General features: G+C 52.0%; 2 protein-coding genes across 2 annotated transcripts in view; one reads left to right on the forward strand and one right to left on the reverse strand.

The window, feature by feature from the left end:
- The first annotated feature begins 143 nt into the window (after window positions 1-143).
- LOC128272491 (protein KRTCAP2 homolog) lies at window positions 144-950 on the forward strand. The gene is made up of 4 exons (XM_053010312.1): window positions 144-199; window positions 271-425; window positions 493-623; window positions 693-950. Exons 1-4 carry the CDS (start codon window positions 196-198, stop codon window positions 802-804), a joined length of 402 nt encoding a protein of 133 aa, XP_052866272.1. The 5' UTR covers window positions 144-195; the 3' UTR covers window positions 805-950.
- A 3269-nt stretch (window positions 951-4219) lies between these two features.
- Window positions 4220-14734, reverse strand: part of LOC128272800 (uncharacterized) — a 58326-nt gene continuing 47811 nt past the window's right edge. Inside the window, exons 6-11 of the mRNA XM_053010679.1 lie at window positions 14388-14519; window positions 13195-13454; window positions 11515-11659; window positions 11271-11420; window positions 7746-7923; window positions 4220-7665 (exon numbers count right to left, since the gene is read on the reverse strand). Of these exons, the coding sequence (XP_052866639.1) occupies window positions 4220-7665; window positions 7746-7923; window positions 11271-11420; window positions 11515-11659; window positions 13195-13454; window positions 14388-14519 (4311 nt within the window). The remainder of the gene's footprint in view (window positions 7666-7745; window positions 7924-11270; window positions 11421-11514; window positions 11660-13194; window positions 13455-14387; window positions 14520-14734) is intronic.

Here is a 14734-nt window from a genome sequence, read left to right on the forward strand (position 1 = left end):
AATCATTTAAAAAACCTAATTCTAGGTACCTTTTTTACTCGGTGATTGAAACAAGCCGTTCCATTCTCTCCAGCGTTTGACAGTTTACCAAGCCAATTGACACGTCAAGTTGGCACAGGATTGCCGAGTGTTTACGTTTTATTTTTTGCCGAACACCGGTATTTGCAGAGTTTTTGAACTGTAGTTTGGCACAAAATGGGTAAATGAATTCAGGGGGCGTAGTTGTGTGAAGGTAATTTAGCTAACAGTGTCTTGATTTTGTTTCTTAAGCTGTTCCCACAACGGTATCCCTGGCGCTGGCATCCGTCTCTGCGGTGCTGATCTTTTCCGGCATGCAAATGTACCGTCCGCTCTTAGCATCCTCACAGGTTGCGACCATTTTCGGTGGATACCTCGGATCCTGGCTATTCGTTCTCTCTCTGACGGTAAGTTCGGCCACAACTGCCTCCGACGGAACCTAAATGAGGTTTTCGAATGATTGGTTTTCGATAGGCGGTGTCCAACTTGGAAGCCGTCGTGTTGGGTAGCGGATTCCAAGCGAAGTTCTTTCCGGAAGTGTTGTTCTGTCTGATTGGCGCCCTGTTTGCCTGCGGCATGGTTCACCGTGTATGTGTTACGTCGTGGTAAGTAATCAGTTTACAAAACAACACGCCTCTCAGGCTTGAAAGTAATGATTTTGTTTCGCCTTTCAGTATTCTGTTCTCGATCGCTGCCCTTTATTATGTCAACAAGATATCCCAAAAAGTGCACAACGTCACGGTTGCCCAAGTGGACAGTTACGCTGGAAAGAAGAAGAAAAAGTAGAATCAAAACAACTGGACTCGCGACATTCCCAGAGCGAGGAATAGACGGGTCACAACTTCATCACTCTTTATACGTAGGATTATTGCTTAGCACTCTCCCGAAAGTCACCGTTGCTATCATATAAGAAAAAATATAACATTCTCTAATTCTCGTATTTTCGCGGTTGTTTACTTCGCGCGTTCGAATGCCACTGTTGGAAACAACGGCCGACGGCTGACGACAAACGGCCACCGTGTTCGAGAACCGCGAGTTTAGAGAACCGTCTGATTTGTCAACTCAGTTGCAGTTCGCAACAGCCACTGTAAGCGCCTTTCTGTATGCAATCCACCCATCACCCACAAATGGTTAAACGCCGCATGGTTATGCAATTTGGTATGCATGGAATCTGGTTTTCTTATTCGCCTAAATGTAGGTACACATAACAGGGCCAAGCTACCTACGCGTTATTATGAGGCCCTGGTATTTTGGCCGATTTTGAGAGACCTTTTTCCAATTTTGCGATTTGGCGATTCGTTTCGTTCGGCTGGGCAACATTTTCGGTTTGGCTTCGATACGGTTTCGAATACGGTTTTCGGATACATTTGGCCAGAAAAACAATCAATTCAAACACGAGGAGGTTTTTGCGTTTTTAAATATTGTTAACTAATTTTATTAGTTAATTATCTAAAGATTTTCCACCCCTTGCTTCACAACTTCTTCGCGGCCCATCGAACTGATTTCTACGTTCTGATTTGCACACACAATCGTTCGTGGTTTTCGCGTTATTGATTTCCATTTTTATTTTTGGTCGATTCAACATCCGAATCCTATTGCGGCGGAAGGGCTGGGACTTTTTTGACCCCATTTATTCTCCGCCGCGCGTAGTGTGTTAGTGATGCGTCTCAGCATTAGTGTCGCCTATCCAAAGAAAAACAAAAACAAGTCATGTATGGGTAGTACTATCAAAAATGGTAGTGGCCGCAGTACCCCGTCCGGTACCCTACGCTCTACTATGCGCTGCTACATTGTTACGTGGCCACCCGGGCTAGAGATTACGTTTGCATTATTAGTACGACCGCCGGGCGACGAGGAATAGACACATTTGTAAGATTAGTTGCACTATTTTCTGTAAAACTCGCTCTCCCATTATTGTTTAATATTGTGGTTTGTCACAAAACATTCCTAAACAACGCAAGAAAACCGTCTCCGCGTTAAGGATGGGACCCTTCCCTTTACTGTCGATGGTAAAATTATTGTACCTTTGCATCGTGTGAGAGGATTGGTTTGGTTGTCTGTCGACCAATAGAAGATAGTTTCCGGCGACGACGGTATTGGAATGGCAACGGAATAGTCTTAAATTATACGTGCAGTACGGGGTGGGGGAAGATACAAGGTGTTTGGCCGTTTGCTATTGGTTCCTTCATTGGGATGCGTTGGGATGTGCGCTTTCGCGGATACTTTACATGAAACCAAACCACGTCCACGTCGAAGGGGATCGGATATAATTCTACTTTTTACACACAATACAATGCCTGTTTGGTGATACATGACTAGCTGTAATGATAAAGGTGAAACGGACGAAAAAGAAAGTGTAACGGAAGCGCCTTCAAGAATGTCCTTCTTTCTGTGCCGGCCCCTCCTGTTCCGGGGGAGGATTATGTATAAACGAGCAACAAAATAAATAATTGTGTAAAAAAGCTGCTTCGTGTTTTGGTGAGTAAAGTATTAGTCTAAAAACGTTTCTCAAGGATCATAACGTGGGGAATGTGCTTGGATGTGGCTGTTTTCCCTTTCCCTGGTTTGAGTGTACCCCGCTGACCACTAGAGAAGGCCCGGTCCAACCGATCGATATGGCTAACTCTTTTCTAGCGGTATGCTGCAGTGGTTCTTTGAGTTACTTACAATCTAATGCTTTGTCCTAGTAGAGTTCTACGTCAAAAGTAACAATCAACACGGTACAAAAACGAACCAAAACAAGGAAATGTACTTTTTAAAAAATAACGATGGCTTCGCATACTAAAACGCGTAACAGGTTACTGCTCCTTCCGCTATCGTGTTCTCCAGTTTGCCTGTGGCCCCTGTCTATTTGAATCCTTATGGCGGCGGCTCGTCCTCGGTTAATCGATTTTCAATGTTCGGCCCTCCGGACACAACGAGTGCGACGGGGATTCAATTCAATTAATCATCATATTATTAGGCCCAAGCGGCCCAGGACCTTTTTGCGGGACGACGTGCCGCCAGTGATGATTCTGCTTTCAAACTGTCATTTAATGTTCTTCTTTTTTGCGTTTCAATTATTCTCTTTTTTTGGTGAGCGGCCAGTGATGCATCGCTCTATAACTCATCCCGGCCCATTTGCTGCTGATTTATTATTCATTATGCTATGCGTGAACCCTTTTTTGTCGCTGCCCGTCGCCGAATGACCCCATTCGATTGATCGGTTTTGTGACACTTTTTTTCGATCAGTCACAAGCTGTAATCGCCCCCCGGGTAGGTGGAGTGATGGTGGAGGCCATTAACGGGCTGTTGCAGGACTGATGGACTTAAAACACAAATCGTCCCCCATTTGTCGGTCCTGCTGACGCGCCGTAGTTATGCAAAAATTAGCTACTAGCAACACTGAGAGTAACACCGAACTGCACTCTGGCCCAGCATCGCGGAAATGTCCTAATCAATTTGTTCTAACATTCAACGATTATCCCGTCTGCACACAACCTCCCGTATTGCACTACAAAACATAAGCCACCGATATTTACACACATACCCTGTACAACCCGAGGTCCGTCGGGGACCTACGTTCGCTACCGTGGCCGTTCACTAATTGATTCCCTGCGCTGCATCATGATCCTTTTCATTTTGCTTCCTTAACGTTCGATTCCGCGGGTTTTCCGTGATCCAAGCACTGAGGTACGAAGGCGGGAGCACGCAGTAGCGGCCATTCGGTTCTCTAAATGGGCTTTACCATTTTCCCAACGGTTTCAGGGTCACTTTCAGGATTCTTGTAAGCTCAAATGAACGCAGGTCGTAGGTCGACTTCTGTCGGGGACTACCAAAACCCGACTGTGGACTAATTTAGCCCAGAATAAGTAAAGTGTCCCTTTGTCCGTTCTCTGCCCGATCGTTCGAAGATCGATTACAGTAAGAGTGTGGTGAAGATATGTAAACGGATAGTTACGCGATCGAGATATGCTACACTTGCGCGACTTTGCGTGTGTGTGGATATGTGGTCCGAGAAGAATTTACCGATAATTTTGATATGATGCCAGGATATGTAGGGAAGAAAATAACCAAATCTCTACCCGCTCGAATCTGCCCGAAGACGTGGACAAGAGCGTCCACTGCTTGCTTCTTGCATTATTAATCTAAATTATGGTCAGCTTATGGACTACGTTTAACAACCATTTTCCTTCTCCTCGGCCCACCCCGGCCGCTCGGCTTACGGTGAAAAGACGCGCAGACTGCGCAGCAGCGTGGCGAGCACGTTGGCCAGACACTCGGCGTTGAGGGCGAGCTGTCCGGCCCCGGCCGGCCCGACCCGAACGCACGCCAGCTCCCGGAAGCTCGAGGCGACATCGTGCACCTTCAGCACGATGTTGCGCGTCTGCAGCGGGGCGGACGTGTAGCGCGTCAGGTCCTGGGCCAGCTCGGTGATGCGCCGCAGCGCCGACAGGCACGCGGTCAGGTGCTCGGGCAGGTTGGTCAGGTTGGCGTCGGACATCGAGACGACCAGGTGCTTGGAGGCGGTCACGAGGTGCAGCGAATGGTCGGTCAGCTCGTCCCGGGCCTGCTGGAACTTGGTTTCGTCGATGCTCGTTCCTCCGCCGGCCGCCTGGGCCGCGGAACAGGCCGCCGCTACCTGGTCCAGCTTCACCAGCAGTCCCGCCATCGCCACGTCCGTCTTGGCCATCAGCGTGTCGACGTTCAGGACGTGGCCATTCTTGTTCGACAGGATCGGACTGCCCGGGTTGCTGAAGGTGATGGCGGAGGTGGCCGGGCTAGTGACCGCCGCCGGGAGCATGACGGGTGCGACGGCCGCCGTCGGTAGGGACGCTTTGCGGGCGAGCTGCGGTGAGCAGAGGAGCGTCAGCGGCGGTCTACTGTCGCTCGGGGCACTCTTCAGACAGACCGGCGGGCAGTCGCTGTGGGACCGATGGTGACCGTTCGGGGCGGACGCCACCGTCAGCTCGTCCCGGTTGAAGGCCCGCTCGATCTCCCTGTAACAGTTGGGATTACGGTGAAGGTGCGGCGAACCGATGCCGGCCGTCCGTACCGGCGACGAGTTGGCCGAATGGGACGGCCCGAGGTGAGGTTGTTGCTGGTACTGGTGGAGGAGATGGTGGTGGTGGTGGAGATGGAGGTGCGGTGGCTGTTGAGGTTGCTGCAGCTGCTGCTGCTGCGGCGGCGGCAGCGGCAGAGGAGGCTGCTGCTGCTGGTGCTGTTGGTGCTGTTGGTGGAGTAGGTGCAGGTTGTAGGCGGCGGCGTGTGGGTTCTTCAGAATCGGGACCGGGCTGCGCAGGGCGATGCAGGGTTTCAGGGGAACCGGAGGTAGTGGCGGTTTCTTCGGGGGCAAACTGGCCACGAACACCGGCGGGGGGGACTGCTCGAAACGGGGCGGTAGGGTAGGGGCCGGGTCCAGCTCGTAGTAGTTCCCGGCGGCAGCGCCCGACCCGTTCACCTTCGGCCCGGTGGCCCCGGGCGGCGAGCGAACCGGTGACCCGAGCCGCAGCTGAAGCTCCGCACTCTTTGGTGGTCGCTGCGGCGGACTCGGTGCGTGGGGACAGGGTTTCGGTGGTAGTGCCAGGTTCGGGTCCCCGGATACTTCCGCGGCCGGCACCCGCTGCTGTTCGCCCGCCTCGCCATTCTGCTTGTCCTTCGACTTCGACTTGGCACAGCACGAGAACGGCCCCTTCCGGTCGACGGTCGGATACTCGATGACGTGCCCGTTGGAACCGGCGGTCCCGTTCGGTAGTGACCCATTGGCGACGGTGGGCCCCACACCTACGTTCGTCACACCGGCAACGGTCGCGGCGACGGTGGCCGCGCTCGCCACCTCGCCGTTGCTGTACAGATCGTACTCGGTGCTTGGGGCCGGGCCGCCACCATTCTGGTGCCTCATCTCCGGCGGATAGTACACCTCGAAGCGCGCCGGATCGTAGGCGAAACGGGCGGCCAGCAGAGCCACCTGCCCGTTCGGGACCGGCACCTCGCTGGAGACGAGCGTCGTGCGGGGCGCCGGCCGCGGCGAGTTGGCCAGGTTGAGGTTCTTGGCGGTGTTGATGTTGTTGTTGTTGGTTACCCTACTGGGATCGGTGGAAACGGCGGCGGCGGTGGTGGTGGTGGTGGTGGTGCTGCTGGAGTTGGTGGTGAGGTGGTGGTGGGCAGGAGAACCGGAAGCGACCCCGTTTGGGACGGTCGGGCGATCGGTCTGATCGCCCAGCCCGGGCGGTGGAGGAATAATGTACGAAAGGATCTCCTCCGGCGTCAGCTCGACGGCGGGAGTGATCTTCTGCGTCGGAGGCTCTATCGTTACCTGCTTGAGGAACTCCTCCAGATCGCCCGCACCGAGGTTCCCGGTGATGGTCGGTGGTCCTCCCTTGCCGCCCGTCCCATCGTCAAAGCCGGTCGGCGGGACGCTGAGCACGTGCAGGTTGTCCAGCTCGTCCGGCGTCTGGGGCGGTGGCAGCGAGCGCAGATCGATGATGTCTGGGTCCGTCTCGATGATCGACTCGTCGCCGAGCAGCTCGTAGCCGTACAGGTCGGCCAGCTTCTTGGCGGCCAAGTCCGGGCCCACGCCGCCCCCAGCATCCCCGAGCTCGCTGGCGCTGGCGCTCGCCTCCTTCAGCTGGCGCAGATAGTCCTTCAGGTTAAGGTCTCGCCCGTCCATGCCGCTGTCGGGGCTGTGCAGGCCAAAGCTGGTGCGGATCGTCTTGTTGCGGAGCGCCCCCGGCGGTTGCTGTTGCTGCAGCGCGAACTGAGCCAGCGGGTGGGCCGCGGTTTGGCCCGCGTTCCGGTGGATCGGTGAGCTGTTCGGTGTGTAGAGCGACTCGGAGTCACTCTCGCTCTGCGACAGATCGTTGCCGAGGGTCTGCAGGTCGCTCAGGATCTGGCTAAGGCCGGAAAGCTTGCGCTGACCCTTCGGCGTATTCGGGGCCGACCCGGGCCCGACGCCCTCCAGCTTGCCGTTCATCTCGCTGAACGGGGCCGTGTAGATCGAGCTGAGACCCTTCGCGATCCCGTCCAGCCCCTGGTTGATCGTCTCGGTCAGCAGCGTCAGCGAGTCGCTGTGCTTCAGCACCCCCGGCCCGCTGTCCTCGTTCGAGCTCTGCTTGCTGCTCGTCAGGCTCTCGCAGTCGCTCTCGTCCACGTCGACGGACGTTTCGCGCCAGAAGTTCAGCTTGCCGCCCGGCTTCACCTCGAACTCGTGACCGTAGTCGCCGTGCTCGTTCAGGTAGCGTTCCGAGCTCTCGACCATCTTCTGCATCTCGGCCACCCGGCGCAGCACCTCCTCGTTGCGCGCCTCCGGCACGGCCACCGGGATGCCACCGATCTTGCGCTCGAGCCCGTCCCGCGACACGCGCAGCTCCCGGCCGGCGTCGAAGTCGTACTCCTTGAGGCTGGGACGCCCGTTCCGGTTGGCGGCCCGGGCACTGTTGGCGTTCCGGTCGCAGTCGTCCGACCGGCTCGACGAACTGATCGACCCGGTCGCACTGCGGAACCCGGTGGAGTGGTACGGCGGCGGCATCAGGAACGCGATGCTGTGCGTTTGCTTCTCCGTCGGCAGGTAGCTCCAGTGGTTGTGAACCACCGTGTGCTGCGACAGGTACGGCGGAGCGATATCTTCGATCTGAACGTCACGTTCCTGCTCGAGGGGCAGCTCTTTACCTGCACGGGATGGAAGGGAAAGAGACGGAACGTTCGGTTACTAAACATGCACCCTGCCGCGTAGGTCAACGAGCACTCACCGGCCATCAGGCGATAGTAGCCCGCGAGGACAATCGCAAACTCCGACGCATCGCGATCCTCCATCGAAAAGTTGATCACTCGATCGGGGCTGATAAACACGGTCACGGTGTTCGAGATATCGTCGTCCCGCGTCACGACCACGCGGATCAGCTCTTCCAGATTGCATATCGGTTGAGGCTGTTGAGAGTAACGGATGGAAACAAATGAAAAGACATCAGTTCATTGGTCGATAACGGAAATGGAACCACATTATAAACTAAATTGTAAAATTAAGTAAAACAATGAATGTAGGCAACAAACAGAGAAGCGCAGGAAGATAAATCTTAGCCTTTGCAACAGGTACAAAGAATTCGTTTACGAAGGAATCAGTTGTTTTGTATGTTATTAAATAAACCCATCAGTCGCAAGAACAATGGCGAGAGAAAATGATGTGCGTCAAAAGGATAAACTATAAACAAATGGCAAACGAACGAAACTACCATCACGGGAAGAGAGTCCATCCAGGAGGCAAGTGTATTCCAAAGAAATCATCACCCAAGATTATCGCCAAGCGATAAACTGGTTCGGGACCGAAGTTTCGCCACGAGCGACTTCCCGGAGGTCTCGTTTCCTCTTGCCACACTCCGGCGAAACCACTCCGTTCACCCTCATCAATGGACCGGGACTGCTCTTCCGGTCACGAAGGCGAGCGCGAGCTCCCTTGCCAGGCAAGGGTCGTGGAGATAAATGAGGTGTCAGCCGTGCGCTGCGACCCTTCGAGGCGCTCCCGATACTCCGGGGGCGCCAAAGTTTTGCCTCAAACGAACCTTCCACTAACCCCGGGACCGGGATTTCCTGCGGCAATCAATCATGGCACTTTCGAACGGTTCTGCACCGTGTCTGCGCCGTGTTCCGTGCCGTGACCGGGCCACAAAAACTTTGCCTCACAAACCGTTTAGATCAGCTTTTTCCTGTACGTCACGCCGACGTTCCAGGGATCAACGCGCCAGACAGGAGCTGAAGCGTCGTCTGCTGATGCATCGCTGGCCCGGCTGGAGGTGTGCGCGCGCGCTGTGAACTAAATTGATTTAATACATGATTTTATAGCAACAAAACGCCATCCGGGGGACGAAACCGAACCGACCATTTTGGGATGAAAAACGGGCAAACCCGCCCGACAGTGGAGAGATGTCGACCGCAGTCCGGCCGAGTTTGGTAAAAGGGGACCATTCTTTCGTCATAATCGGAAAACTTTTACTTCCGCTTCTTGGAGCATCGCCAGTAGCGCACACACACACACACGGGGCCCGACGATCGTGTGGGTAAATGTTTCCCCAAGAAAGCGAGGAACTTCCGCTAGACTCCGCTGGGAGATGCCAGGTGGCCGGACTGTGGAACTTTGCCCAAACACTGGGCCAACTTTTCGCGGTAACGTATTCATTAACGGAGAACTAGTTTGCCTTCAGAGTTCTACGAGCATGGCCCTGATGGGGATGAAATTGGGCAATGCGACAACCGTGTTGGTGCACACTGTAGTGCTGCCCGTTCGAAAAATAGCCACCAAAGGTATTCGGTTCTTAGAATACTATTAAGTGCGCAAGTAATAGGTATAGAGTGGTGCTAGAAGAATCTAACAGTCTCAAACAAGGCTAGAAACTGTCACACTCACTTGTGAAGAAGATGATCGAACGAAATAGTCTGGTTCGCGTACGAAGCCTACTTTGTGGTTAAGCTTAACAAGTTTGACAACATCAGCCAACCCATTTAAATATGACAACGATAAACTATCGATAAATCTAGTTAGCGTTGCGATTGTTTTCCAAGTCATTGAAGAAAAGTTTAGTATGCTCTAATCCTAAATTTGGTAAACGTTTATTTCATTATGCATGTCTTGGGAACACAATCTGAGCAGTCCACAAAAATAATATAACGACCGTTGAATGAAATAATGAGTTCATTCTTGTCTAAAACTTAGATTTAGAAGGAACAGACCTAGGAATGACTGTTACGAATTGTATAGATTTGCTACTCATGATACCGTTAAAGATTGAATGAGTTTTGTGCCTTTTAGAGCAAACAGCACGAAGATAGATAAAACGTCGTACACTCGAAATGGTAGAAGTTGAGCATATAAAAACGGTATAAACGGACAGTTGCTCTCAGGGAAATAGTTTTGCTGTGGTTCAATCAGCATCGTGAGATATCAACAAGTTACCCACCCTACTCATCTGCTGTTTGGCAGTTTGGCCATTTTGGGCAAGAAGTAACCGAACTTTCCACAACCCGCTTATACGTCAAACAAGTTCCGTAATGAGTTGTCCGTGATTTCCCAAAAAAAAAAACAACCGGAAAACACTGATTAACGGCTCCTGGCATCGCATCGCGGTTTGTAATTAGCATCCATTTCAAGGCTAATGGTAATACTCCGGTAAACAACGTTTCCAAAGCCAAACAAATGGAGTCTCTGTTCTGGCCCGGTCCCAGAGCGTTCGGTAGTCTGGTTCCGAATCGCGGGGTCGCGAACCACAAACGCCGACCGGGCGCGGTGTAACCGGATCGAGCACGGAGATGGAGATGGATTGCGCGTGGTGTCTGAAGTTTGATCATCAACGCGGAACTACGGCACCACCGTCCGGGCGGACTGGTGGTAGATGGATAATAAATTCTCATTAAATATTTGCCCTAGATTTCCGTTTCGTTAAAGGCTCCACGCGACGGCACCATATTCGCTCTGCCGCCCCGACCCTGCATCGATCGCCAGACGCTGCGGGGCAGACGGACTCTTCGCACACGGAAAATTTCGTCCAAAGTTCCCCACCGTGCGGCAGCATAATTACACCTGCAGGGCAAATTAGGTGAACGAACCGGTCGCTCGGTCAACGGAAGAAAAAAAGAAAAGTTTTCGAATTCGAATTCCGTTTCCGGTGGGGTACGGTTGCCGCGCCACTTCGGACCAGCCTGTGGAATCAACACATTTTCAAGATTCAATTTGGCTATTTGGCCGCACAGACCAGAGACTGATTGGGACAGGATGCTTTTTTTTTGCGGTGCGAGAATTGTATTACATAATCCCCTAATGATGGTAATACATTTTTGATGAATTATTATTTGGCGGCTCCAGATATTCGCTGTTGAACTGCATGCAATGTTTTAAAAAATCCACACCGTAAAATTATATTTTGTATGAAATCATACTTTCAACGTTCCTGTAATGTTTTGCAAGGTTTCCGAAGTTTTGCTAACACATTTTTATGGCTCTTTGGTTAAGTCGTTTAGTTCAAATTAAGATGTAAAATCGACCTAAGCCATCAAAGAGCTTAGACAAAATGTTTTTTTAAATTAGAAAACGATGTCCCATTTAGTGTCAGTTCCGGAACAGATTTTGCCGCATTTTATGCACCAAACTGCCACCTTGCGACAGAAGACCTAAGCTCATGTAATAAATATAAAGTTTATGAAATAAATTACTCCGGTGTATCGAATTTCGGCCATTAAGTACGGGCAATTATTCGCCAACTCTGGCCGTACCGATTGGTCTTACTTACCACCGTGTTCCGCACGCCGGCAATCTGGCTCAGTCCGAACCGCGGGCTAACGAGCAGGACCCGTTCGACACCGTCGCGCTGGTTCGTGCTGAAGCACTTGGCCCCGTAGCTCGGCAGACCGGAAATGATGTCGAGATAGTGAATTTTGGCCTACCACCGGAGTGGGGATAATCCAAGAAAGATGGTTTATTTTCCGTTGCGGTGAGAGGACTCGCTAAACCGAACCCCAAAATGGGTGCCTCACCTGCAGCTGGGTGAGCATCTTCGTCGACGAGCCCGTCATCTGTGAGTTGAGCTTCAGGAAGTGACCGAGCAGCCGCCTCAGCTCCTTCCGTTTCATTCCCTCGATCAACGAAGCAGGCACAAAGCGATCCAGTCCAAACTCTCGTCTGTGGGGTGAAAAAAGTGAGTGATTATTATTATGGCTCCGTTCAACGGTGGCTTTTCAAGAGAACCCTAACGAAGCAATTAGGATCCAGGGAACGTTTTCTTATTTTGGCTAATGGGTCGCCCGCCACCACGTCAATGCGGCTTTAATATTCATCGCAGTGGAGCTTAACGCTCTAAACACGTCCCCGAACTATCGGAAGCATCCTCGAGGATGGTACATGATCGGAGTTTCTGGCGTGCTGCACACATCTAGTGCGAAGCAGAACACGCCCGTGTCTAATGAAATACCTCCCGTGTCAGGGGAAATGTCTGCCCGAAAGTTTGTCTTTGCCGACCGCCGACTTGACAAATGCGCTGCGTGCAACTGCAAAACGCGGCTCGACAATCCCACGTCGTCGTCACACATTCCGAACAGCATCCCGCCACCATCGGGGTGGGTTGAAAAGTTTTTCACGATTATTGCACCACCGACCGGAACGCGTCGGTGAACGCCCGGGGGCCGGTGCATTTACAAATATTTGTCCTCGCGCGCTGCACGGGATTGGGGGCGAAGAAATTCGCAAAACTTTGCCGACAGTTTCTTTGGCTCCGCGAATCATCCGTTCGGGAAGTTCCGGGCAATTCTTCCTCGCACAAATTGAGCCAATTTTCGGCACTCGGAACACACTCGGAAGCGGTGCGTTTGCCGACAACCCTTCGGTGGTGCACCAAGCCAGGTCGGTGGTGTTGAAAAATCGTATCAACAGATTCTTGGAATATCTAAGAATGGCACGAAGTGGGTTTAGTTTCGGTTGCGGTTTTTGGAGTGTTCCATTGCTGCACCTGGTGTGCTGATTTGCGGTAACGTGTCCTTGCTGACAGGTCGCACTCTGTGGGACTTTTTCATTTAGCAAAAGTGAACAAGAAATCACGGCGGAGGAGCGCCAGCATTCTCCGCAGGTGAATGCTTCAAATATAACGACCTACAGGGGGACGAGCAGTGGTAAAAGCTTCGTGTACTGTTGCTAACACGGCACTTCGTCTACAACCGATAGCTCTTGTAGCCAGGCTTGATTTGGTTTCACCGACTGACACGACGCTCTCCGGCAAAGCGACTCCTGGCCAAGGCAAAACGGTTCACCTGGAAACGGTGCAGAAACTTTTCAAAATAAATTTCCTCTTTTTGGAGTAAGTTTTGCGCGGCACTAACAAATGGCAGTGTTCTTCTTCAGTTTTTCGAGTGATAAGCTTAGTTTTCTTTTAGTCAATTCGGTTTTGATTTACTTTCGTACTTCTTTTTTTCCATTAGTCATTAGTTGCCATTTTCTCGTTTCTTATTTATCGGGAAGACGTTCATTCGCTTCAAGCGTCAAGTTAGGAAGTTTGGAAAAAGCCATTTGTTCACTCTTTTCGTTTCGTTTTCGTGAGATAGTCTGGCGACTGCATTAGTGATCGGAAAAAGATCAATACCCAACACATTATTGCCGTTGTTTTAAGTCTCTGCTCAAATTTTCTTTCATAATGACGTTCTCGCTAACGATACCAGGACACTTACTCAACAGTTTTTACAGTTAGTTTCGCCGGGGAGATGTTGTTGGCCAGCGCGTGCTGGTGCATGTGCAGCGCGGCCAACCGTAGCGCCACTTCGGGTTGCAGTTCGGGCGCGAACCGCTCCTGAGTCACGTCGTTGCAGCACTGCAGAAACAGGTAGTCCAGCGCGTTGAGGTCCTTCTGGGCGAGACCGGCCGCCGACACCGGGACGAACGTCACCCGAAACAGACACCGAAGCTTGTGGGCTCCGGGCCGGGCTGCTATCTGTGAATGGTAGGAGCAAAACGATTGGTTTAAAAACTCCGTTCTCCACGGCGGAAGCTCGTCTTCCGAGGTTCCCGTGACGCCCGAAGTGTAGCAGAGTAGCGGCGCAAATATTTGTTCAAACACAGCGACCGGCGGCCTGAAACACAATGAAACGATTTATTTCGCTTCCTCGGAGCGGAATGCGACACGCCGTTCCGGGAAATTGTGCGATCGATCCGGGCGAGGCTCGGGAAGAATTTATCCAAGACAAACTTTGGCCGGAAAAGTTTGTTTCGCAAGTAATGAATCACTTCAGCTGCAATCCTTCCCGGAGGCGCTGTTACGAGTCGGTGCGTCGGCAGGAACGGTCGCAGTCGAGCATTAGCATAAATCTGTACGATCCGATTACCAGCCAATATTACAGTTCAATCCGCGTCAGTTTGTTTGGCACCGCGTCGCGTCACGGTGCCGTGGATTCGACGAGATACTTTCTTCATTTCGTTAAATATTGAGATGATCGAGACCGGAGGGCGGTTAGGCGGCAGATCGTGTGGGTCGAACGGAGATAGGAAAAAACGTAGCGATCAAAGGCGATGGCGGTACTGAGCCAAGTGGCTTCAACAGCCACATTGACGAGTCTTGGAAGTTTACCATCGCAAGCTAATAAAGGGTGAAATGTTGAGGCATTCCACAAAAATAGCATTTTTGCGAGTCTTGTGCTGTGCTTTAAAATGTAAGTCAATGAATGAATGTTCGCTAGGATTAGTTCAGTTTGTTAGCGAAACACAGACTGTGGTCCAATTAGTTTGCATGGCAAAGATTAATGGTAGACGAAGTCGCTGGGCTCGGTGAAGATGCTCACCGTGTGCCTTCGATGGCATGCGACCACACATACGCACACCTTCGAAGGACACGTGCAGGGATATTGATGGTGCGGCTATGGTTACTTACCCGGGCCACCGTCTCTTGCGGATCCAGCAGGGTGAGCTTGTTGCGTTTTAAACTTTTCACGTGCTCCACCACGAGACTAAAGTGTTCGCCGGCGGTTAGGCATAACTTATCGCGTAACGATGTAACAACGTTCTAGTGTTTGTTTCCAGCATCCGGTTGCGTGGCGTGCGTTGGGAGGAACCCCAAGAGAGAGAGAGAGAAAGAAAGAGAACTATTTAGACAGAGCGAGCGAGAGACAAATATTTGTTTGCTGAAGGGTTATCAATTAGTTTGCGGCAATGTGCGGGTAACAGCATGGACCGCTTTCCGTTTCCGCCGGCACCGTGGGTCAACATTATGTTTAATGA

This window comes from Anopheles cruzii, chromosome 3, assembly GCF_943734635.1.
Source record: "Anopheles cruzii chromosome 3, idAnoCruzAS_RS32_06, whole genome shotgun sequence".
Classification (NCBI taxonomy): Eukaryota; Metazoa; Arthropoda; class Insecta; order Diptera; family Culicidae; genus Anopheles; species Anopheles cruzii.